The sequence below is a fragment of the Choloepus didactylus genome, chromosome 16 (genome assembly GCF_015220235.1).
Source record: "Choloepus didactylus isolate mChoDid1 chromosome 16, mChoDid1.pri, whole genome shotgun sequence".
Taxonomy (NCBI): Eukaryota; Metazoa; Chordata; class Mammalia; order Pilosa; family Megalonychidae; genus Choloepus; species Choloepus didactylus.
This window is the reverse complement of record NC_051322.1, coordinates 44,969,046-44,995,499: the sequence shown is the minus strand read 5'-3', so window position 1 is coordinate 44,995,499 and position 26,454 is coordinate 44,969,046. Positions and strand designations below refer to the sequence as shown.

General features: G+C 42.0%; 2 protein-coding genes across 9 annotated transcripts in view; one reads left to right on the top strand and one right to left on the bottom strand.

Annotated features, from left to right (window-relative positions):
• Nucleotides 1-26,454, top strand: part of LOC119511523 (zinc finger protein 271) — a 309,072-nt gene that overhangs the window by 220,491 nt on the left and 62,127 nt on the right. For all 6 annotated transcript variants that reach the window (XR_005212193.1, XR_005212195.1, XR_005212194.1 and 3 more), the window contains one exon: nt 13,153-13,265. The gene's annotated coding sequence lies outside the window, so the exon portion shown is untranslated. The remainder of the gene's footprint in view (nt 1-13,152; nt 13,266-26,454) is intronic.
• The window catches only part of INO80C (INO80 complex subunit C), a 30,472-nt gene continuing 19,629 nt past the window's right edge, over nt 15,612-26,454 (bottom strand). The window contains exons 5-6 of one of the 3 annotated variants that reach the window (XR_005212199.1): nt 17,000-17,117; nt 15,874-16,010 (exon numbers count right to left, since the gene is read on the bottom strand). Coding sequence is in view for 1 of the 3 variants with exons in the window: in XM_037806008.1 (XP_037661936.1) it covers nt 15,879-16,010 (132 nt within the window). In the remaining 2 variants the exon portion in view is untranslated. Of the gene's footprint in view, nt 16,011-16,999; nt 17,118-26,454 lie in introns of all 3 variants that reach the window. The other 2 variants (XR_005212198.1, XM_037806008.1) reach the window with 2 other exon arrangements.

Sequence of the window (26,454 nt, the reverse complement as noted above, 5' to 3'; positions counted from 1 at the left end):
AGTCATCAGAATTTTTAAAGTACATATTAAAAATTGTTCTTGTGAGTTGTATAATAGATATTTAAAATAGCAGTAAATAAGGCTAAAGTGGATAAATTCTCACTTAGCAACTAGTTGCTACTTCATCAGACCTATGGTTTGAAAGGCAGTATTTAAGATTCATGAATAAGATTTTCCTCAGCAAATATCTGACCTAGCAACTGCTGCTCCACTGGGGGTTATAAGATGACTTTTTTTAAGCCTTTATTAAAAAATTACCCTTTTATTTTAGAACAGTTTTAGATTTACATAAAAATTGCAAAAATGATAGAGTTCCCATATACTCTACACCCAGTTTCCACTAAATTAACATTTTACATTCGTATGTTACATTTGTTATAATTAATGAATCAATATTGAAACAGTGTTGTTTTAGTTTCTTGGCTGTGCAAGCAAAAATCATGCAATAGGTTGGCTTAAACAATGGGAATTTATTAGCTCCTGATTTTGAAGTTAAGAGAAAATCCAAATCCAGGTGTCTCCAAGGCAATGCTTTCTTCCCAAAGACTGGTGTTCTGGGGCTGGCTGCCAGTGATCCTTGGTCCTGGGCTCCTCTGTCACAATGCATATCGTGGCCCCTCCTGGCCTTTCCCTTCTCTTTCAGATTCATTTGACCTTCAGCTTCTTGCTTCCCATGACTTTCTGTCTATCTGCCTGAGTTTCATTCTGCTTAGAAGAACTCCAGTAATAGATTTATGACCCATCCTGGGCCACACAACTGAAGTAACCTCATCAAAAGATCCTGCTTACAATGGGATCACATCCATAGGAATGGGTTAAGTATAAGAACATGTTTTTCTGGGTATGTACAGCTCCAGACTATCTCAAGTATTATTAACCAAAATCCATACTTTGTTCAGATTTCATTAGTTTTCACATATTGTCCTTTTTCTATTCCAGGATCCTATCCATGGTACCGCATTACATTTAATTGTCACATTTCCTTAGGCTCCTCTTGGCTGTGACAGCTTCTCAGATGTTCTTGCTTTAATAACCTTGACAGTTTTGAGGAGCATTGGTCAGGTATTTTCTAGAACATCCCTCAATTGAGATTTTTCTGGTGTTTTTCTCATGATTAGACTGGGGTTATGTATTTTGGGGAGGAAGATCACCAAGGTAAAGTGTCATTCTCATCACAATATATCAAGGCTAATGCTATCAACATGACTTATCACTGTTGATTTTAATAGGATGACTTTTTGACTTCACTAGGAAAGCACAGAGCTCCCTGAAGGAAGGGCCAGAACCCCAGCTCCCAGATGTGTATGGGAAAGGTTGTGGGGAGAGGGGCCTGAGCTCCAGGTCCAGTAATAGAAAAGGAGGAAGAAACCCAACCAGGCAGGGATCACGTGCCTCCTGGAAACCACAGTGGTTCACACTGTGGAGAGAAGGAGATTGCATCCAAGGGGGAAGAATGCGCCCTGCACTGGTCCGACCTGTGCCTGCTGAGTGGATGCTCAGGAAGGGTTTTGATGGGGCTGCAAGGATGCTCAGGAATTCTGTGGGTGGTGGCATTGGGGGAGATTCAGGTGGGAGTAATTTATTACTATGAGTATTTGCTTAGCAGAAAGAAATTATGTTTAAAACGTGAGCCCATTTAGGGGAACATCCTAAATAAATCAAGGCACAAGCATTATATACATAGATATGGCACAAACTATACCAGCAAGAGAAATGTGGCTGAGGTTTGAATCCATGTGTTAGGAGCCACAGAGCATGGCAAGACCTCAGACTAGTCTGGAAAGATTTTAGCACAGCTCCAGGGGTACAGGGTCCTGAGAGGCGGGGGTCTCTAATGAAGCTGTCTGTCCAACTCAGTGGACATGGGCCATGTTTCCTTCCCAAACCCCATTGTGCCTGGGTGATGGGTGAGGTAGGGATAGCATTTCCAGTCTTCTCTCCTTGCTCACACTCATGGACTCTGCTTGGCATGCAGGTCGGAATTCTCTCAGGCAGTGGGCTTCCACATGTGCTCCTGCATGGAAAGTTCCCAGGCTGCTCCAGGATGTCCTCTGCAGTGCCCCATCCTCCCTTGCTTATCGCAGCTGCAGGAGGCCTGAGCCACATTCTTCCCGCTTGAGTCACTGCAGTAGGCCACAGGCTGCCAGTCCTCCCCCCTGGCCTAGGGACCAGGCCACTGTCAATTCCATCTTGCTTTATTCTCCCAAAATTTGACAGATTTATTTCTGTTGCCTATATGGAATGACTTTATTATCCAAGGGAAATTTCCACACTTATTACTCCGTTTTCCTTTTCTGTATCCCTCTCAAAAGTTAGCCTATTCCATCCCTGCTGGGCCTCCCTCCTAATTACATTATCTTTACACTTCTTTTTACATAATTTTCCTTGATTTTTTTAAATTTTAATTTGTTTATTTTATTTTATTTTATTTTGAAATAAATTCAAAGTTATAGGAACAGTTGCAATAACAATACAAACCCCATACACAGAACTCCAGCATACCCCGACCCCCCTCCCCTGATACCCCAATCCACCAACTTGAACATGCTGTCACACTATTTCTTTCCCTCCCTCCCTCCCTCCCTATCTATCATCCATCATCTATTGCTCTGTCTTCTGAACCTATGAGAGCTAGCTGCACACATCCTTGAACAAACACTATAATTCACATATACAGTTCCCATGAACAAGAACAATCTTTTATGCAATCCCATTAAATGCAGCTAAGAAGTACAAGAGATTCAAAATTGATACAAAGCTTACATTCTATATTTCCTGTTTTTTTTGTGTGTGTGTGTGTTTTTTTCCTTATGTCTCAACTGTGTCCCTTTCAGCCTCCTGTCCTCCATCCTCAGATCCCATCCAGAGTCATCCTTGGCATTCAATTGTCATCTATTTAGACTGGTTTTTTTTTTCCTTAATTGTGGAAAGATATATACAGCCTAAATCTTCCCATTCCACCCCCTCCCTAGCATTCTATTTGTGGGATTAATCACATTTAGAATATTGTAATGCTATCTCTTTCCCACCATCCATTACTAAAAATTTCCCTTCACCTCAAACAGGAACCCTACACTCATTTCTTAACTCCTCATTGCCCCTTCCCCCATTTCTCATAACCCATACTCTACTTTTTATCTCTCTGATAATTTCTTTGTGTTTACTGTGGGGCTTAAAATTAACCTCTTAAATCCATAACAATCTTGTTTTTCTTTGATACCAACTTAACTTCAATAGGACATATAAACTATGTTCCCATACTCCTCCATTCCCTCACCTTTATATAGTTCTTGTCAAAAATTACATATTTTACATTGAGTTCAAAACCACTGATTTGTCATTAGAGTTTGTGTATTTTATATCATGTAGGAAGTAAATAGTGGAGTTACAATTCAAAAATTATTGACTTCTATTTGTATTCCATTGTGGTCAGAGAATGTGCTTTGAATATATTGAATTTTTTTTTTTAATTTATTGAGGCTTGTTTTATGTCCCAGCATGTGGTCCATTCTGGAAAAAGATCCGTGATCACTAGAGAAAAATGAGTGTCCTGATGATTTGGGATGTAAGGTTCTCTATATGTCTGTTAAAATTCTCTATATCTCTTTCTCCTTTCTTTGTTTCTCTGTTGGTAGGGCTCACTTTAGTATCTGAAGTAGGGCAGGTCTTTTATTGGCAAACTCTCTCAGCATTTGTTTGTGAAAAATTTAAGCTCTCCCTCAAATTTGAAGGAGAGTTTGCTGGATAAAGTATTCTTGGTTGGAAATTTTTCTCTCTCAGAATTTTAAATATGTCATGCCACTGTCTTCTCACCTCCATGGTGGCCGCTGAGTAGTCACGACTTAGTCTTATGTTGTTTCCTTTGTATGTGGTGAATTGCTTTTCTCTTGCTGCTTTCAGAACTTGCTCCTTCTCTTCAGTATTTGAGAGTCTGATCAGAATATGTCTCGGAGTGGGTTTATTTGGATTTATTCTATTTGGAGTTCGCTGGGCATTTATGCTTTGTGTATTTATATTGTGTAGAAGGTTTTGGAAGTTTTCCCCAACAATTTCTTTGAATTCTCTTTCTAGACCTTTATCCTTCTCTTCCCCTTCTGGGACACCAATGAGTCTTAAGTTCAGACGTTTTATTTTATCTATCATATCCCTGAGATCCATTTCGATTTTTTTTTATTTTTTTTCTCCATTCTTTCTTTTGTTCTTTCATTTTCTGTTCTGTGGGCTTCTAGGACACTGAGATGTTGTTCAGCTTCCTCTAGTCTTGTACTGTGAATATCCACAGTCTTTTTAATTTGGCCAACAGTTTCTTTTATTTCCATAAGATCTTCTATTTTTTTATTTACTCTTGCAATATCTTCTTTATGCTCTTCTAGGGTCTTTATGTCGCTTATATCCTGGGCCATGGTCCTTTATAGCCTTTGCCATGTTTTTGTTCCTCGATTATAGTTCTTTGATTAATTGTGCCAAGTACTGTGTCTCTTCTGATATTTTGATTTGGGTGTTTGGGATTGAGTTCTCCATATCGTCTGGTTTTATCATATGCATTAAGATTTTCTGTTGTTTTTGGCCTCTTGGCATTTGCTTTGCTTGATAGGGTTCTTTCAAGTTGTAAAAAAAAATACCAATCTAATTTTTCAGAAATACAAGCTGGTGGCATACACTTTCTCCATCTAACCAGCAGATGGTGTCTGCGAGTCACCTATACCTCTCAAGTCAGTTCTCCTCAACTTTGTCCTTGTGGTTTGTGGGGAAATGATTCTTGTGGGGTTCAGTTGGTGAACTCAGTTTGGGTGTGTTGCTGGAGCCGTCCGCCCTGAATGTGGGGTGTGTGTCCAGGTGGCTAGGGAGGCAGGGCAGCTTTAATATTCAAACCCCCCAGGTGTTCCCAGAGATTCAAGGCTGTTGCAAGAGTCTAAGCCTTCATTTCGGTTCTGCCCCAGACCCTCTCTGTCGCTGACCCACAAACCACCAGCATTGACATAGTGTCCCTGGGTTTTCTGAGCGGGCCCCGCTTCTCAGCTGTGATCTTCCAGGACCTCTGCTGAGGGAAGGCTGTGCTACGTCACAAGTGCACGCCATCCCTCAAGGGAAGCCCCAGGCCGCTGGGCTGTGCAGGGGTGCTCTCAGCCTGATGCAGAGATGGCTGAATGGGGCGTCTCAAACCCCCCCAACACACACACACACAGTTCCTCCTTCCCGGCTCTGGGACAATGGGCGTGGCTCTGGGCTGTGGGCACAGCCCCGGGCAGGAGTGTCTCCAGCCCGTCGGGAGCCAGCTGCAAGCAGCAGAGTTTGTTTCTCCTTCCGGCTCTCCCCTCCACTCCCCTGGCGCTGAGGGAATCTGCAGCAGGCTATCCTCCACACCAGACACCGAGAGGCCGGCTCAGCCTGCTCCTGCCATGCTTCACTGTGAGGTTCCCACCGTCACAACTGCAGCCATCCTTGGTTTTTCCCTTTTTTTTTTTTTTAAAAGAACCAGTGTGTCTCCAAACACCAACCCCCCAGCTTCCCCACACCGCAGCACGGCCTCAGGTCTTTTAGCCGGCTTACTCACTCGTCTCAGAATGCAGACTCCTGGTTTCACCAAGTGTACGGCCCCTGTGGTTCTAGCAGTCCTTGTTCAGCTGGTGCATCGCTGAAACCAGTATTCTGGGTCACCTTCTGGTTTTTATCTAGTATTTTTCACAGAGGTGTTTTTTTTGCCCTGTCTCACCTAGCTGCCATCTTAGGTTCTCTCCTTCCTTGACTTTTTTTTTTTTTTTTTTTAACTGTAAAAAAACACAATGTATTGTGGTTTATAACTTTTGGAAAAGTAAAAAAAGTTTGACAATAGTAGCACAAAGATAGTTATGAAGTAGTGTACCATTAATTCAACATGGTCTGTGATACATTAAAATATTAGCAAACTGAAAAACAAGAAGAAAAAGAAAGAGGAGCAGGAAAAAATCTGGATGAGAGACAAAACATTTCTTTATAGGAATACCTCATTTTTTTTTTTTTTTTTTTTTTTTGCTTTAAAATGGCCACATTTATTATTTCTCATGTTCTCTCGGTGGACCCGGCTGGCTTGGCTCAGGCTGGATGCTCTGGAATGGTCTCCCTCACACATTTGGAGCCTCGTTGACATGGCCAGAGTGCCTGGGATGGCTGAAGCATCTCTCCACGTGGTCTCTTACCCTCCAGAAGACTAGCCTGGCCTGGTCCAGGTCACGTTCCTTCCTTGACTATTAAAATACCATTTTGATCAAACACCCAGTCCATCCTTGTAGGGTTGGTCCATTCATTCCCTTTCTGCCTCCTTGGGACCTTCTTCTGACCTTCATCCTCATGCTTATCCATGTCTTATCTCCTTGACCACCTTGTAACTCTTCAGAGGCACAAGGCTTCCAGCCATTCCCCACATGAATGGATGAATGAATGAATGAATGAATGAACATGATGATGCCAATCTTCTAAACCAAGTGATTTTGAATTCATTGACTTGACCAGAAATTTTGAGACCAGGTGGGTTATTTATATTAAATAAGTGACGGTCTTCTGGAATCATATCATATTGAATTCCATGTTTAAAATAGCAAAAATGCATAATTTGGGGGCTAAATCTAGTGCTAACTACTTGATTCTAGATAAGTAACAAGGAATGCCAGTTGTTTTAGAAAATTTGGGGAGAGTTTGACAGGGAGGAGGGACTTTGAATTGAAAACATTTTCTCCATGGCCATTTGAATTTTTACCCCGAGAGAGCAGTGACACTGCCAAGCATCCCCAGAGTGTATCTTAAGTCAGGGGGTATTTATTCTGATCAGAACTCTACTTTTAAGAACTGCCCATTATTCTATAAACATTGAGTGTACATTATGTGTCAGGCAAGATGATTAGTAATTTTTAATTATTTTCCCCAATGAAAAAGGATATATTCCCTAGTTTGCCAACTGATACTGTCACATTGCTGCTAACTGCTCTCCATAGTTGAGTCAACAAATGTTCACTGATACTGTGCTGGGTGTGGGGCTCCCTACCCGGGAGGAACTCACAGCCTGGTGACCAGATTAGGCAGCAAATGTGGATAGCCGGGCTCCATGGGGCGCTTGGTGGGGAACTGAGGAGAGGGGAGGGACCAGGGGCAGCCTTCTGCAGGAGGGTACTGCTAAGCCAAGTGCTGAGGATCAAGTGCTCCAGGAGAAAGGGGACAGGGAAAGTCTGCCACACTGTGGGAAGGAAATGTTACATCGGACGCCTTGCCACACTGTTTATTTAGGAGGACATTTTCATGGGAATTAAGAATCACCCTTCCCAGGATGGTGTTGTGAGGACAGTAAAGCCAGGATACAAAGTTCCAATCCCTTCGTCAGGATCTGCTTCTCAAAACATGGGGAGGCTCAGGGAGTGGGATTGAGGGGACACAGCCTCGTAGACCCCTGCCCCTTCTCAGCAACCTCATGATAGACCTGGACCAGGACCCCTATGCCACCTTGGGCGATAGCCCATCATCCCTGACTCCCAGTTTCCTTCGTGCACAAATGGGAGCAATAACGCCCACTTCAGAGGTTGCCAGGGGTAAGTCGTGAGGTACAAATCCTGGAAAACAGCCAGGAAGTGGTGTCTGTGGCTAAAGAAGCATCTCCCTGTGGGTCCTTCTCCCTTTCTCCTCTTTTAAAATGTCAATATTGCTAAGCAAAATACTGCCAAGCAAGTTTGTACTAGTCTTAGCATCGGGTATGTGGTTCCAAAAGAGGTATGCCCAGGGTAGGGTGTGCAGGCAAGAAGTCATTGGCTCCCTCCTACAGAAGAACCTGCCTGGCAGGAGGCTCGGGGCCTGGGGTGGGGTCCCCTCCTGCTGGCCCTCCCAGTCCCTGCTTACTCTGATTTAAAAATGAAAGCAAAACCTGTAATTTCTGGCCTGATCTTCAGAAATGGAAGGCACCTCACCACCCATTGCTTCCCACTGCCCCCAATTTCATGGACACAATTTCTGTTCCTTTCTCTTAGATTCAGTGACTCATTAGGGAACAAAACAATAGTTTAAATAAGCATCACATCTAGCAAGGCCATTCAACATTTTTGTTCTAGCTTTCGGTTTTTTACTCAAATATTTATGAAGCATCTAAGGTACTCAAGGCTCTCTGCTGAGTGTGGTGATGCCAATGAAAAGTGTTTAGATAATGTGTGTCCACCTGATTCTCCTTTGTAGGCAGCTATGTGGATGGTGTACTTACAAGGTGATTTCAGGGTTCTCATGTACAGCCACTGTGCTGCTTCTTGACTTCTTCAGGTATCTCCAAGCCACCCTTCTCCTGCTGGAGGAAGCAGGGGCTGAGAGGAGCCTCCTCTTGGTTCACAACCCTTTCCTGCCTGTTAGTAGCTGTGAAGTTTTGCCTCTTAACCTCGGGTTCCTTAGGTGTAAAATGAACTTTCTGCTAATACCCATCAGGTGGGATTGTTGTGAGGATTAAATGATGGGGTGCTTTGTATTCCATGAGCTGAAGAAAGGCATAGGGTGCTTGGTGTGGGCAGAGAAGGTCCCACGTCCTGATGGATGGGGATGGGAAGAAAAAGCTGTTTTACTGAGAGACTGAGGCAGCAGTGACAGGTGGCAAATCTGAGGGGTGGGCCTGAATGTCACGGAAAAGCATCAACAGTACTCCGAACCCCAGAGTGCCTAGCTTGAGTTTTTCGCTCCCTCTTTTTTAATTGCTACATGCTTTTGCCAATCCAAATATTCAGAATGAAAAGTCTAAGTTCCCTTCTTTCTCACCCCTCCCCCAAATCCTCTCCCTTCTCCAAAGGAGACCACTATTAATTCCCTGGCATCAGTTATTTCACATCCTTTCTTATTGATTTTTTTTTTAACTACAGAACTGGGGTTCGTCTCTGGTTTTGTGATTTTCTTTTTGTTCACTCAGCAACCTACCTTACATGTTTTTGTTTTTGTTTTCATATCTAAATCTAACTTTTTATATAGTGGGTGTCTTATTTTCCAAGGATTCCTGTAACATAGTACCCCAAACTGGATAGCTTAAACCAATACATTTATTGTCTCACATTTCTAGAGGCTGGAAGTCTGAAATCCAGGTGTTGTGAGGGCCGGGCTCCCACTGGGGTCTGGAGGGAAGAATCTGTTCCTTGCTTCCCTACTGGCTTCTAGTGGTGGCCAGCAATCCTTGGTGTTCCTTGGCTTGCAGCATAACTCAGTCTCTGCCTCTGTCACCACATCGTTGTTTTCTCACTCTGTCTTGTCTCCCCTTCTTATGAGGACACCAGGCATGCTGAATTAAGGGTCCACCCTACCTTTTTAACTTCTAAATAAGATCACATTCTGAGGTACTGAAGATTAGGATTTAAAAATATATTTTGTGGGGACATAATTCAACCAATATCAATGGGTTTTTTTCCCTTTCTGTTAACAGAGAAAAATGATGAAGAAAAATAAGTAAACAGCTTCCTACAAATAAAAGATGAACCTCGTTGTACCTAGGAAATCAGCTTTCTGAAAGAAAGGATCTACAGTGTTTTAGCACCCCTTATCTCTGGGAAGGGTCCTGGCCCAGGCCGTGCCACCACAGAGATCTCATCTTTTCTCTCCAAGACCAACATGCACCCAAAAGTATTCCATTCCTAGAGTGTTCTGTCTTGCCTCTTTCCTTGGCTCCTGCAGCCATGTTTGCCTCATAAAGAAAACTGGTGGCCCTCTGCCACTCCATAAACAAAGGGATAGCAGCATCACATTTCAGAGAAAATGGTAATCAGCAGGCACAAAACCTTAGGTGACTATTTCTTTACAAAACCTCTGAACAGTTAGGTAGGTGTTTGGGGAATTGTACAAATTTGTACTTTTGGGGGCACCTCATTTATAAGGTCTGATATTGTTTTTGAGGAGACTTTTTCTTTGAAAAAACCAGGAACTCTCATCTTTATCTCTAGTTAGCAATTTCCTCCCCAGTTGTTATGAGGGCAGATATCAGTCACCAAGGCCGGTGCTGGATCCCTGAAAAAAGCCTTTGCAATGTTCCACATTTTAGAACCCTGGACCTGGAAAGATCAGAGGCTCTGTATCACCAGGGCTGGTGGATGTGACTCATCTTCCTGACCCTGAGTGGAAGAGAACAGCGTGTTTGGTGCACACTCTTCACCTGTCAGCAGTCAGCTTCCTGTCAACCAGGAAAACATGGACTCTTCCCAGGAAAGGCTTTGTCTGCAGTTGGAGCCGAAGCACTAGTGGACAGAGGGACTGAGGCCACTGAGTCATGGAAGAAAACCAGGTTGGGGCGAGGAGTTCTGTTTTTGCAGTGGGAAGCAGGACCTCCCCTACCCTGTACCATCTTCCCACCCAAGCCTGACACCAAAGCAAGAAAGCAACTAGCCCTTTTTTGATTTTTAAGGGTATTATGACGTTATTACAGGGGAACAGATAATAGTTACACATGTGATGAACACCAAAGAATGCATAGAGCAATAATGATTCTTAAGAGGTCTAGTGGGTAATTTCCGTTGGCTCCTCCTCTCTCTCTTTCAGTCCGGATGAGCTCATCCTGCAGAGCCCTCCACTCTCCAGCCCCACGACACCCTCATCCGCTCCCTCCCTCTGAGCCTCAAACACCAAGCTTTTGTTTATTTAGCTAGTTATTTATTTCTTCCCCTGTCCCATAAAAAAAAGTTGAGCTAGCTTATAAAAACACACAAAATAAAGGATGGATAAATGACCAAGATAAGCAATGAAGGAGACAGGGAAAATAGTGAAGAGCCAGCAATCAGATGAGCACATGGAAAGGTCCCTCATACCCTGTTATTCCATTACTACAAGTGAGCTGCAAATTTGGATCTATGGGTCCTAAGACCAAAAAATTAGAGAAATAATCAGGCAGAAGATGCACATCTGTTTCAGAAAAGATCTGCTGTTCACACATGGTGGGCATGTGGGCCAGGCACTGGGTTAAATGCTCTTCTGAGGTTTTCTCATTTAATCCTGACAATCATGTGGGGTATACCCTATTATGTATGCCCATTTTACAGATAGGAAAACTGATAATTGGAGAGTAAGTTAGTAACTTGCCCCAGTCCATGGTTAGTCAGTTGTAGAACTGAGATTTAAACCTAGGCTGTCAGGCTCCAAGTCTGGATGCTGAAAGAAGAAGCTCACCCCACAGAGCAGTGGAGGGGGGTTCCAGGAAAACATTTCTGAAACAGATGCACTAGAGATTTTTGTAGGGCTGTGTCTCCTCCCCTCTGTTAATGTAAATCCTTAATATAAGCACAAATGCACAAATCCAGTTGAAATACAGTGAAAGCAATTGCTTGGACCAAAACAATTTTGTCCATTTGCTTAGTTCTTCAGTGATCTCATTTCCTTCTCTGTGTAAATATGTAGATATTGCAGATTCCATCAGGAAGCAGATCAGTAGGTATTTTCTCAAAACATAGTCAGTCATTCTTAGGCATCCCAAGCCCACCCTAGTGCGATTTACTAATACCACAGGAGAAAACTCTTAAGTCGATGCCTTTGGTTTTTTCCACTCCCACATCTACCCACTTCTACCCAGGAAATACGCCAGGACAAGGGAACTCACAACGAAGACCTCTGATTTAAAGGACCATTTCACCTGCCTTGTGTTTCTTTTCTTCTAACCCATTCTTTGTAAGATGCTTCAGGAATTGGGTATTCTCTCTTTTTTAAGACCCAATACCAGGCAGGCAGCATTTCTCAAATTTTCAGCATCGACAGCCCACATCAAGCTAATGCAGACTACCAGTTTTAAGTGAACATCCATCATAATTTTTAGCAATAAAAATTTATTCTTTTAAAAAACTTTTTATTATGGAAAAATTCAAACACGTAAAAGTAGATGCAATAGTTTGCCCATAATCTGCTTCAATAATTATTGATTCATGGCCAATTTTGTTTCAACACTATTCCATCTACTTTCTCTCTTTCATATAATCTGGAAGCAAATCCTAGACATCCATTCCTACAAGATCATTATCACAAAGTATTCATAAGAATTCTTAAATGTCATCAAATATCAAAATATCAAATTCAGTTAATGTTTTAAATTTTTTGTTTGTTTGTTTGAATCAGGATCCAAATAAGGCCCACACATTTCCATTGGGTATTACATTAACTTTAAAAAAACACAAATTGTTTCACACATCTGTGAGGAAACATCATTTGCAACCTCTCCCCAAGGTATCTGGCCTCTTCAAACATGGGTCAAGTTTCATACCCTAGATTTCTTTTCTTACCCGTAATTTCTACTAAGTTAAACACTCATAACTTACAGTTATGGGTCACTGGAAACAGTATTGGTGTTTGAAATCTCTCTCCAGTGACCATGGTTTCAGAATTTAGAGATTTCTCATTGAAAAGTACTTTGGGCCCTTCATCAGATACTAAATCAATTGCAAAACATATTTAAAATCTGAAAGATGCAAGCTTTCACTTGGGAGATGGGGCAGTGGGTCCTTTTTATCCACAACTGATGGGCTGGCTCTGGAAAACATTTTTTCAGCACTACAGGTAGTTCTAAGCCCAATAATAGATAGCTCTCCTCCTCTTAAAGTGAAGACATTTGGGGTATATCAGTTATGTACCCTATAAAAGCCTGTGTTCTTTTAATCCAATCTTGTGGGGGCAGACCTATTGTGGGTGGGACCTTTTGATTAGGTTGTTTTCATGGAGATATGACACCACCCATTCAAGGTGGATCTTAATCCCCTTGCTGGTGTTCTCTATGAGAAGATAACAGGCATAGATATTTTGGAGAGAGCTCAGAGAAACTAAGACAGAAACACCCAGAGACAGTTTGGACAGAGAGAGCCATTTTGAAACTGGAAGAGAAGGACCAGCAGACATCACCATGTGCCTTCCCTTGTGACAGAGAAACCCCAGATGCCAGTGGCCTTTCTTCTGAGAAGGTATCCTCTTGTTGATGCCTTAATTTGGACATTTTCATGGCCTTAGAATTGTGACTTAATAAATCCCCATTGTTAAAAGCCAACCCATTTCTGGTATATTGCATTCTGGCAGCTTTAGCAAACCAAAACATCAGATATTGGGAAAGCATCAAACTCCAATCAGAGGAAATTGGATTTCAGTCTAGTCTTAGGAAGACAATCTGATTTCTTGAATCCAGCTAATTGTTCTTTCTTCCTTTTGCAGTGGACTGGGTTTATCTTTTGGGCTGAAAAGGTATCAGAGACAAATCACCAATGGACATGCCATGATGGAGAAAGTCAAATGCTCATCCAAGGCTATGGAATGACCGTCTGAAGGTGAGTGGAAAGTGAAGGAGACAGATTCAGACTGTGTCATAAAGAGCAGTTAGGAGGACGCTGCAAACGTCCAGACAGGAGGTGATGTGCTCCTACAGTTGGGTAGGAGCATGGGCAAATTAAAGAGGAGTGGGAAGATGTGAGAGATGAAGAGGAAGAAACGGGGGGATTTGAGGGCTGATGAACATGGGGGAAGGATAGAAGAGGGAGGAGTCTGCAATGACATTCTTGGTTTCCAAGTCCCATGCTGGGCGGCTGTGTGGAAAGGAATTCTAAATAACACACGTATGAACACACACACAAGGAATTCCCTTCCAAATTGTCCCTGGCCCTGGGATGGAAAGAGCCAGCTGATCTGGAAATAAGAAAATATACTCCATGGGAAATACTCTTTTTTGTGGTTACAGCAAGGATTTTCAACAATGGCTCCACATTAGAAAGAATCACGTGGGAGTTTTAAAATACCTGTGCTCTGGCCCCAATTCAGGCCAACTGTATCAGAATCAGAATCCCTGGGTACTTTTTAACCCCTCTTACCCCACTCTCCCTGTGCGGGTGATTCTACTATGCAGCTAGTGCAGAGAACCACTGGGCTAAATGTGGACAGAAGGGCTATTTCAGCATGGGATCAAGTAACTGCCTGTTCCAAAAACCCATAGTGGGGAGCTCATTAATCAAAACATTCACAGCTTGAAGCTTGGATCCCTGGAGCTTGAGGTAATAAGAAATGACCTGACCTTGGGAACTCACAGCTCCCCAGGAAAAGAGGCCGGCAGGGCAAGGGAAAGCCTGGCAAAGGAACAGGAAAGAAGGAAGCCAGTGCCACACACAGACTTCCCTTCTGCCTGTGGGAGGCAGTGAGCCTCATCCTTTTGAGTGCATAATATTCACAATGGGATGTATAAAAATGCAGATTCCTGGGCCCCACTCCCTGAGTCAGCAGGAAGGTCTAGGAATCTGCATTTTAACAGGTCCCCAACGGACTGACAGAAGGTTTATGGAACAAACACATCAAGAAACCCTGAGAGAGAGGCCTGCAGGAGCCACAGTCTGTGCACCCGCTAGGTGGACATGTGCAGGGCAGCGAATGTCTCTCTAATCCTGAACCTTGCTCTTGGAGAGTTGGAATTGCTAAATCTGAGGTTGTGCTCAGCAATCAGTGTTGGAAATGATTTTGGGGCACTGCCCAGTCAGGGGCCTCCATAGACAAGAAGTGGCCCTGTCCCAAATTTTCTTTGTATAGCTGAAGGTGGAAGTGAAGCAGGAAGAGCCCTTGGCTTACTTACTCCTTTCCACCAAAAGGGAAACTGGAGGTTTTCCTAAGCTGATGGATGGCAGGAAGTGCAGGAGTGAGTGCAGGAACCAAAGAAGCAGCCCCTGGTCTTTAGAGACCTTCAGTTCCATCAGAGCAATGGGTCTCAAAGTGTGGTCTCCGACCAGCAACATCAGCACGACTGGTGTGAATGCAATTCCAGGGTCCCACCCCAGGACTCTGGAATCGGACCCTCGAGGTACGGAGTCCAGCAAGATGTTTCAACAAGCCCTCGGGATTCTGATACCCACTCCTTGGAGAACCCCTGCACCAGAGGCTCCAGTGCTTAGTGAGCAGGGGCTTGGAAAGTTTCCCCACCTCTCCTGGCCACCACCTCGGCCCCCTCTTTGGGGCCATAAAAAGGCTGCACAGCACTCTGCTCTTGCCACTAGTTACTGGGATGGGGCTGAATGACCTTGGGACTGCTGCACCTGGAGGAAAGGAAGCCAAGTTCATGGCAGCTGCACCTGCTCGCAGGCTGCTGTCCAGATGACTGTTCTTCAGCTTTGTTTTTCTTTCCTCTAAAAAAAGGAGGCTAATCCCCCAAAGCAGGGGCAGCTCTGGCCCAGAAGCCTCAGGGCCTTGTTCCACTGTTCTCCCTAGGGTGTGTCGTCCCATTTCCCTAGCCCAGGGAAATGCTTTTTTGTCTCTAGGATGGGAACACAAACACTGCCTTTCTGGGGTGGGCTGGGGCCAAAGGGGCAGCATCCTGTACCAAGACAAAAGCCCTTCTTGGATGAAGAACACCCTTCCAGAAACAAGGTCAGAGCTCAAGAGACTGAATGGGGGGCTGAGGCAGAAAGACAAGGACTGGCTCAGTGGAACAGGATGAGTTCCTCTGCTCTTTGCTTTCCAGACCCAGTTCTGGACCTTTTCCAGGCACTCAGTGAAAGAGGAAGACTAACACACTCTAATGAGCGAGTCACCAGGATCAGGAATAACCCAGCCCTGTTGGGGGGATTCATCACAGAGTCTTTAATTGAGTCATAAGAGAGTTCAGAAATTTGGAGCAAAAATTCATAGACTTACTTGCGTTAAATTAAAAGCACAATTTTATTGTATTTTCTTGTCAAACAACTTTACTTGTGGCAACAACTGCAGTATAATTTAATTCACAGGAAATATCAGACTTTGAGGGAAAACAGAAAAAAAAAACTTAAATTAAAACCCAACATTCTTTCCAAGGCACAGCATTGGCATTTAAAAACTGACAGCAGAATGAGTTTGTTTCCATGAAACAGAATTTCAAGTCCAAAGTCTGCCTGTGAAATAGTTTTCCACTTCATTTCCATTTCCAGGGCTCAGGGAACGATGCTTGTGGCCTTTCTCAGAGCCAGGTAGCCAGTGACAACATCAGACGGCAGCCTCCGGATGTAGGAAAACTCTTCAATGGTGCTGAAACGCAGCTTGCTCTGGGGATCTGTGTAGCTGGCCTGGGGGAGAAAAGGGCACAAGGAAGGGCAGAAAGTTTTTGTGGTGGCATTTTAGGTTCAAGTGCAAGTTTAAGACTATTTCCCCTATTTTACTGAAAGTGAAATACATCTTGATTATGTCTTACCCTGTCAGTGAGAACACTAAATTGCTCACTTTGGCAAAGGCTCATTAATCTTCCCGGACTTCAGGGTGTGGATGGGAGAAGGGGGAATAACCATATCAGACTCCAAGACCCTTCCCGTTGGCACTTCAAGGGCTACAATCAACAGATCCAAAACTGAACTCATGATTGCCATCCTAGTCTGCCTTCAAATTCCTTCCTCCTTCCACAGACCCATGGTTCGGGTCTGTGTTCCTCAAGGTAGAGCACACCTCCTTCCAGCTCCATCCGCCTGTAGCCAGGCTCAGTGAGACACCCCCATCCTTGCCCCGTTGCAGTCTACCTGCTCTCCAGCCCTTCCACTTCTCACCCCATACCACTTCCACAGCACCCTGGGCCACACTGCAGGGTGCCCAGCTATACCCCTCCTTCCATGCCCAGGGATCATTGTCCTCCAACTGCAGCCACAGTCCTCTTTACAACTCACAATTAGAATCATGTCATTCCTCAGTGGAAAACCTCTCAATGGCTCCCCTCTGCCCTCAGGACAAAGGCCCAAGTCCTCAGAGTGGCTCATCACACCCTGCAAGAAGGCCTGGGCTTTTCTCCCTTCCAAGCCTCTTCCTGAGCCCCACACCCCCACTGTGTTTTCAACCACCCCAGCCTCTTAAGCCCTCCCTCCTGCCATGCCCCATTTGCCTTTCCTTCTGGAGGGGCTCCATCCCTGCCCCACTTTGTCCAGTAATCACTGCTCATCCTTCAGGTCTCAGCCTAAAAGTCATATCCTCAGGGAAGCCTTACATGAACCCCCAGAGGAAGGCAGGTCCCTTCCCCAGTTCTACTCTCACATCACCATGCATCTATCCCTTTCACTTCTCAGTTAATTACCTACATGACTCTCTGACTAAGGTCCCAGCAGTGAAGCTCCATGAGCAGGAACCCCCTGGCTTGCTTCTCATTAAATGTGGCACGTAGTACAAGGCAGGGTGTACAGTGGGCCTTCAGTCTGTGTACAGTGAATGAGAAATGAACAAATGATTGGGAACATAATGGAAATTCTCTTTTGGCCTCTGTTTTCCCCTTACTATATACCTCAAAGCACATGGCTTCTACAGATCTTTTGACAGAAAACATGAGAGTGAGTCATTCTGAGCCCATTTAAAAATACTGAAAGATTCCATAAAGTCTAGACAGATAATATCCAATTACTCATGTGTGGATTGCCTGCTCCGATGTGTGAACCTAGACTTACAACAATTCTGGGATTTAATAAGAGAGGGGAGACTCAGTAAAGCAGCAGCAAGCTAAGGGGAACTTAGTTTGGGGCTTCTCATTCTGTAATGTCTTCACTTCTGCCAGTGGGGATCTCCCAAAGGTATTTAACTTCTGTATGTCAGGAATATGGGATTATTCCTAAAAAGCTAAGAATAAAAATTAAAGTTCTATATAAATAAAACTTTGATCTTTTGCCTTAGTCTAGATATTGCCTTTCTGTACTACAGCATTTCCTTTGATGACACTCATGTAAGGGAGGACTTAATTAGAGAACAGTGACAAGTCCATTTTGAGGGTACCTGGCCATGAGGCAGTTATCAACTAACTGGCAGCGAGACGCTGCCCCTAAGTTCTGAGCAGGCTGCAGGCATGTGTGTCTGGCTTTGATCATCTGTCTTCTGTTTATGAACCAGCCTCAGCCTGACTCCATTTCCAGGGTTGCCTTCCTCCTACCACCACACTGCTGAGCCGGCCCACCCAAATTCAGACCTCACTAGCAGGAAAACTGCCGATGAATAAGGCAAATACGAAGGCCTTGTGGCACCAACAGAAAAGTCACCAACACAAACTTGAACAGACCCAGCCCAAGAGCCAGCATCCACTTTTGCACAGAAGGGAAGATGCCAAGTAATAGCCAGAGGGAAAGCAGTAACGAGCTTCAAGGCCACAGCCTCCTCTGGATTCCCTCTTAAGTCTGAATGAAACAAAGGACCAGAAGGCAATCAGCAAGAGTTCCCCACATATGCAAAGCAACCAGCCTTACATAGGTCCCCCGTGGCTTTCTGGACTAACCAGAAGACCATGTTCACTGCCGCCCATTTCACCCAGAGCTGCAGTACTTCCCATAGCTTTGTAACAAGGCTAAACACAGGTGTGATCCTGTACACTTTCCTGCTACACCCAAGCACAGGGCTTGCTGAGAATGGGTGCGTCAGTATAAACATAAGCTGGGCTTTATTTTTTAATTACATAACTTTAAATTATACAAGTAATAGGTGAGCATATTCTTCTTTTAAAAAACTAAAAAAGTAAAGAAAAGGAAGGAAGGAAGGAAGAAAGAAAGAAAATCTACCACCCAGAATTCCTTTGCCTTCCCCTGAGGAAAGTGGTCACCCTTCCAAACTTGTTCCTAACTATATCTTTACACACAGTATACACACCCCAGAGAAACTACCCAATTGTATGTGTGTGTTGATTTTAATGAAAGTAAAATGTTGCATATACTACTTTGCAAAATGCTGTTATTCAGTCAAAAATGTCTTGGAAGTTTATCCATGTTGATAGGTATACATCTAGCTTATAGAATAGTATGAAAATACCTCTGTTGATGGACCTCCATGTTGTGTTGTGTTCAACATTTTGCTAATACAAACAGTCTCTCACAAGCATGTGATTCCTTGTGCATATTGTTTCTCTAGGGTGCTGCCTAGGAGAATTGCTGGTTCAAAGACTTGTGCATTTTTTGTTTCAATAGATATTGCCAAAGTAACCTCCAAAGAAGCTATACCAATGTACCTTCCCACCTCACATCAGAATGTAGGAGGATATTCATTTCCCTATCCTGATGACAATACATGTAATCAAGTATTGTGATTTCTTCCTCATTTGATGAGTAAAAAGAGGACTCTTGGTCTCTTTAACTTCTTTTTCCTAATTACCACTGGAGTTGAATATCTAATTATTGGTCATCTGTATTTCTTCTCCTATAATTGCCTATTCCTATCCTTTCTGCCAATTTTTCTACAAGATTATCTCTTTATTGATATGGGACAGTTCTCCACATATTCAGAATTTCTTAATTCTTATGTATAGTAGGGCAAGATGTTTTAGGTTATGTATGATGTAACAAGTCTTTTGCCAATGATATAAAGAAGTCCTGGAACAATGCTGCTCAAAATGATTCTCATGCCTACTAACATGTGAGAACCACTGTACCAGCAGGTGAGCTGCCTCATGACAGTGAGGATAAAGCTGAGATTTAATACCACCCTCCAAGTCCAGCCATAAACCATGGCTTCCACAAGCTCAGCACAAGATGGCACAGGGAGAGATTTCACTTTGGGCTCTAACAGAATACCTGCTACCAGACTAGCTCTTCCTATCATAAATAACTATTAAAATGGACTAAATATATGCGGCAGCTATTTTCAGGAAATAGACCAAAGGCAGCACGATATTGCAACAACTGAGAAAAGGTAAACTTATAAGGTGTGCCCCATGATCACCCTAACTTTCTGCCTATGACAATTTCCTCACCATAGTGCAGGGAGCTGGAGCTCAAACAGAGCACAGTTGACCCAGTGAACTGAGGATATAATGATCAAAGTTAGTGGCTACTGAAGTGGCTGACATTTGCATGCAGGGCACCAGAAGGGAGGGTAAAAGTCTGTTTGGGATTTCCCACAAGTCCATGACCATGAACTAGGGTAGGTAAGAAGAGACTAACAAGGCTTACCAAAGAATGGCCACTTTAGGGTTAAGAGAGGAAGGAGACACTAGAGGTCAAGCCTTGCTGGGAGACATTATAGTTGCAGCCCAGCCAGAGTACAGTGATCTCAATAATGCCCTAAGCATCCAGATGATACACCAGAAAGGCCACAGCTTAGGAGTAAAGACCATGTCCCTAGAGTAAGGCCTATTCTAGACCCACCAAGATAAAGCCTAACACCAAACCTCAGTAAGATTGGCAGAGGCTAAAGAGTTTGGAAATTAAGTCTGACCAAGTTAAAGGGGTTTGGGGAACTACTTAAGCTCTCCACAGATCTGTCCTAACAAAGTGTAAACCAAACCCTATACACATGCAAGTTACTGGCCAGTAACTGAGTTACCTACAAGAAAAAAAAATTTCAATTCTCTTCAGAGGAATATAACAGAATCCAGAGGTTGTATAATGTATCATCCACAAAGTCTTGTATACAATAAAAAAAAAAAACTAGTAGATATGCAAAGAAACATGAAAATGTGACCCATAGTCAAGAAAAAGTCAATAGAAACTAGACCCCAGATGATCCAGATGTTCTAAACAGTAGATAAGCACTTTAAAGCAGCTATTAAAAACATGTTCAAGGACTAAAAGAAAATTATGAACTTAATTACTAAACAGGGAGTTTCAGAAGAGACATGAACCTATAAAAAAGTACCAAATGGAAATTCTAGAAATAAAAATTAAAATAACTAAAATGAAAAATTCACTAAATGGGCTAAATAGAATATTGGAAATGATAGAAAAAAGTCAGTGAACTTTACACAGACCAATAAATATTATCTAATCTGAAGAACATATTTTTAAAAGAGCAACTAAAAATGAACAGAGCCTCAGGAACCTGTGGGACAATATAAAAAGGTCCAACATATATAACTGGAGTCCCAGAATGGACTAGAGTTAAGTATGGCGTTGGAAAACTGGTTTGAAGAAATAATGGCTGAAAAGTTCCCTAAATTGACATAGAGATCCAAGAAACTCAGCAAACTTTAAGCAGGATAAATACAAAGGGAACTGTATCTAAGCACATTACAATCAAACTGCTAAAAATCAAAGATAGAGAAAATCTTAAAAGGAGCTAGAGAAAAAAGACACATTAAATTCAGGGAAACTATAATGGTTGAGTTCTCTTCAGAAACAATGGAGGCTAGAAACAATGAAATGATGTTTTAAAGTGCTGAAAGGAAAATGGAAACCTGGAATTTTTTATCTAGTGAAAATATGCTTAAAAGAAGTGTTAAAAAAAAAAGACATTTTAAAATAAATGAAGGCCAATAGCAGACCTGTACTATAAGAAATACAAAACGATGTTTTTCACATGAAATGGGAGTAATACCAGCTTGAAACTCAAATCAACAAGTAGGAATAAAAAATATACCAAAAATGGTAAATAAGTGGGTAAGTATAAAAGATGTTTTTTTTCCTCATAATTTTCTTGAAAGACAACTGAGTTTTTAAGACAAAAATAATAAAACACCATATAAGCTGATAAGATTTATATAGAAGTTTTTAACAAATCACTAAAGGGTGAGTATGGGCTAAAGAGAGTGTGGAGCCCCTGGGAGCTGAAGACTATAAGGGTGCACATTATAGGGGTTCACATTCTCTTTCCTCAACAACCTCCACCAGAAGCTCACAAAGAAGATAAGGAAGGCTGCGGAGAAAGCTTTCTTATGAGCTTGCTGGAGAAAGGGAACTGCAACCGCTGATGAAACTCTGCCTAGATCCATCTGGCCTATCTATCCTAGAGAACGAAAGTCTTAACCTGCAGGAAAAGGATGGCAAAAACTGTAGCCTGAGAGCAGTGGTGGAAATCCATTGCAGCTGGGGGAAAGGAACAGGAAAAAAAAAAAAGTTTCAGCTCTGGGAGAGGGGCAGGAAAACATGTTCTCCAAAACTAGATCTGGAGAAGGGGCAAAACTGAGTTTCAGAGTGCCTGCCTATGACTGAGGCTTAATCAAAACATCAGAGGACATCCTCCCCTCCCCACTACACTAACAAGCATTGAGTAAAAATAAAATTAGAATATAGCTGAAAGAGCTGCAAAGAGACAGATTCTCTCTGGGGAGCAAGGCAAAGTAAAGACCCAAGTGAAATGGACAGACCCGAAGCCAAGCTGGGAGCAGACATCGAGAAAACTCTCTGGCAAATTCGTTCAGACCCTAAGCACAAGGTATCACTAGAGGTATTTGAAGCCTGTAGTGCACACAACAACAATAAACTTCAAAAGTAGCTCAACTCCTGATTAGATTATCACATATCCCAACACTAAAGGTCTACCAGAAAGTTATGCTTATCACCAAACAAAAAATATTTATTTTAGCATCTACTGTCTTGAACATGTTCAGCTATCATAAAAAAATTATGACGTATACAAAATGGTAAGAAAAAAAAGTTTTAAAAGCAAAGATATCACCAGAACATGACCCAGATGTGGCATAGGTGTTGAAACTATCAGGAGATTTAAAATTACTACAATTAATATATTAAAGGAGATAAAGGATAAGCAACATGCAAGTCCAGAAAGATTATCTCATCAGAGATGGAAATATAAGAATCAAATGGAAATGCTGGAAATCAAAAACATACTAACAGAAATGGAGACTGTTCCTGACAGGCTGCTCAGTAGACTCAGTACAGGCAAGGAAAGAACTTGAACACAAGTTAATAGGAATTACCCAAACTGAACTACAAAGAGATGAAAGAAAAAAAACAAAACAAAACAGAACAAAGTATCCCAGAGTTGTGGGACAATATCAAATAGTTTACCATACATGTAATTGGAATCCCAGAAGAAGAGAGGCAGAGAGGTCAAAAGAAATATTTAAAGAAACAAGAGTCAAGAATTTTCCAAATTTATGACAAACACCAAACCACAGATCCGAGAAGTTCAGATAACAGTAAGCAGGATAAATGCCAGAAAAACCATACTATGGTAGGTTGAATAATGGTGCCCCAAAAGATATCTACATTCTAATTCTTAGAACATGTGAATGTTACCTTATTTGGCAAAAAAAAAAAAAAAAAAAAAAAAAAAAAAAGTGACTTTGCAGATGTGATTAAATTAAGGATTTAGAGATTATCCTGGATTAGCTGGGTGCAATCACGTGTAGCCTTATAAGAAGAAGTCAAAGGGAGAGTCCACAGAGGAGAAGAAGAGGCAATGAGAGGCAGAGATTGGAGTGAGGCAGACACGAGGGAAGGAATGCTGGCAGTAAGCAAATCTGGAAGAGGCAAGGAATGGATTTTCTCCCCTAGAGCTTCCAGAGGGAGTGTGGCCCTGCCAACTCTTTGATTTTGGCTCAGTGAAACTGATTTTGGACTTCTGACTTCCAGAACTGAGAGAATAAACTGCTGTTGTTTTAAGCCACCCAGTTTGTGGTAATCAACCACAAGACACTAATACAAATACCCAGGTGTATCATATTCAAACTGTTGAAAACAAAAGACAAAAGAAAATCATCAAGGCAGACAGAGAAAAAAAGAAACATTACATAGAGAGAAAAATAGGTAAGAATCACATCAGACTTCTCATTGAAAACCATGCAAGCAAGACAGCACAGTGACATCTTTAAAGTGAAAAAAGAAAAAACTGTCAGCCCAGATTTCTACACCCATTGAAAATATTCAAAAGTGAAGTAGAAATAAAGGCTTCTTGGCTAAACAAAAAGTGAAGGAATTCATTGCCAACAGACCTAGTCTATAAGAAATGTTGAAAGAAGTTCATCTTGCAGAAAAATAAATGAAAAGCGCTGGACATGAGTAATGTCAAAAGAAAATTCATTTATTTTTACTTCTCTAAGTCTACTGACTAAAGCAAAGACAGTAGCAATGTATTGTGCATTTATAGCACATGTAAAATTAAACTATATGACAACACAAACAGCACAAAAAATGGGAGAGTGGCATTGCTATTGTAAGATCCTTACTCTAGGAGGACTTCTGGGGAAGATGGTAGAGTAGGGAGCTCCAGGACTCAGTCCTTCCAACAAAGCAAACAGGCAGGAACCATCTGAAATAACTCTTTTGAAACTCTGGAGGCCAGAAGAACACTGTACAGTATCCAGGGAACAGCAGAAGGAAGAGGCTGATAAGCTATGATAAAGAACAGTAGATTGCTCTCTCCATGCAGCAGCTACCATCACCTATCCCCCGTTCTCACAGCAGGTCACCTTGGGGTCCAGTCCTTGGCTAGCTCACTCATGACAGAAAGGGACATAAAACTCCTCTTCCCCAAGAGCAGGGGTGGGCACAGCTGATCACTAATCCCCACTTTTGATTAATGAGTTCAGATTGCAGGGGCCTGGCTCTGAGAGCAGCTATTGTTGTATCCCCACCGTGGACAAAGGCAGCAGAAGCTATTGTTTCAACAATACCCTGACCTGGGCAGAGGCGGTGGAGATTTAAAGATGTAGGGCTCCCTCAGGGTTGTGGGGAACAGTTAGCTGAAGGGCTGCATTTGCTGGGCAGGCCAGGAAAGCTCAGTTTGGGGAAGCTGTTGGAGAACTTTGGACCCGGTCTGTGCCCTCTTTGTGGGTCCCTGACCCTGTTTGGGCTGGGAAAGACTGACTTAGCAAAGTCCTCTCCAAGGTGACCCCCCCTTCCAGAATTTGCCCTCCAGGCAAAAGCAGCTAGAAACAAAGAAAGGAGTGTAAGAAATTATAGAGGCAGACAGTCTGCCTGCTGGCTTCACACACCCGGGAGAGGTAGGTCTGTCTCCTGGGAAACAGATCTGTTCTGTCTCCTGGGAAACAAAGGGGACAGACAAATATCTGTAAACAGGGGAACTCCAAAACAAATAACAAGCAAAAGCCCAGGACAAGATAGAGGCCCAGGAAGACAGGGAAAGCCCTATACACTGCATTCATCTTCAAGGACTTTCTCTTGAAAATAAAATGACAACCTACACAATAGGAGAAAATATTTGGAAACCATTATCCAATAAAGGATTAATATCCAGGATATATAAAGAAATCCTTCAACTTAACAACAAAAAGACAAATAACCCAATTTAAAAATGGGCAAAAAACTTAACAGACATGTCTCCAAAGAAGATACACAAATGGCCAGAAAGCAAATGAAAAGATGTGTGACATCATTAGTCATTAGGGAAAGGCAAATAAAAACCACAATGAGATAACATTTCATATCCATTAGAATGGCTGCTATTTAAAAAATGGAAAAATAAGTGCTGGAGAAGATGTGGAGAAAAAGGAACACTAACTCATTGCTGGTGGCAATGTAAAATGGTGCAACCACTATGGAAGATAGTTTGGCAATTTCTCAGAAAGTTAAGTATAGAATTACCATATGACCCAGCAATGCCACTACTAGGTGTATATCTAAAAGAATTGATAGCAGAGACTTGAACAGATATTTGCATACCAATGTTTATAGTGACATTATTCACAATCACCAAAAGATTAGAGCAATCCAAAGGGCCATCAACCTAAAAATGGATAAATAAAATGTGGCATATACATACAATGGAATATTATGCAGCCATAAAAAGGAATGAAGTCCCAGTATAGGCAACAACATGGAAGAAACTGGAAGATATCACAGTGAGTGAAATAAGCAGACAAAAAAGGACAAATATTATATGATTTCACTGATTTGAAACAATTAGATAAGCAAACTCACAGAGTCAGAATCTAGAATATAGGTTACCAGGGGATGGAGTGGGGATAAGGAATAGGAAGTTAAGGCTTAAAATGTATAGGGTTCCTATTCGGAATAATGGAAGTGTTTTGGTAATGGATGGTGGTGATTGTAGCTCAACATTGTGAATGTAATTAACAGCACTGAAATATATATCTGTATAAGATGAAAAGGAGAAATGTTGTATATGATGAAAAGGGGAAATGTTAGATTGTATATATGGTAAGAGAATAAAAAAATTTTTTTTAAATCCATGCAACTATACTACACAAACAGTGTAAATTAAACCAAAGACTTTAGTTAATGGTGTAATTATACAAATGTGCTATTATCAACTGTAACAAATGTTCCATGATGCAGGTTGTTGTTGGTGGGGTGGTATATGGAAATCCTGTATTTTATGCATGATTGTACTTTAAAACCACAACTTCTTTAATAAAGAAAAAAAATCCTTACACTATACATAAAGCCATATAATATTATTTCAAAATATATTCATATTATTTAAAAAATGTATATTATAAACACCAGAGCAACCAATAGACTTTATTTTAAAAAGAAATATAGATAATAGAGGAAATAAATGCAACAATTTAAAATGCTCAATTAACCCATCTTATCATAAGAAACACATCAGACAAATTCCAGTAGTGGGGCATCCTACAAATACCTGACCAGTACCCCTCAAAACCATGAAGATTATCAAAAACAGGGAAAGCTGAGAAATTGCCACATCTACGAGGAGCCTAAGCACAACTAAATGTAATGAAGTATCCTGGATGGACTAATGAATGGAAAAAGGACATTAGGTAAAAACTAAGAAAAATCTGAAAATGGTAATAAACAGACCACACTAATGTAAGATGTTAATAATAGGAGAAACTAGGTGCAGGGTATATGAGAACTCTTTACTATCTCACAATTT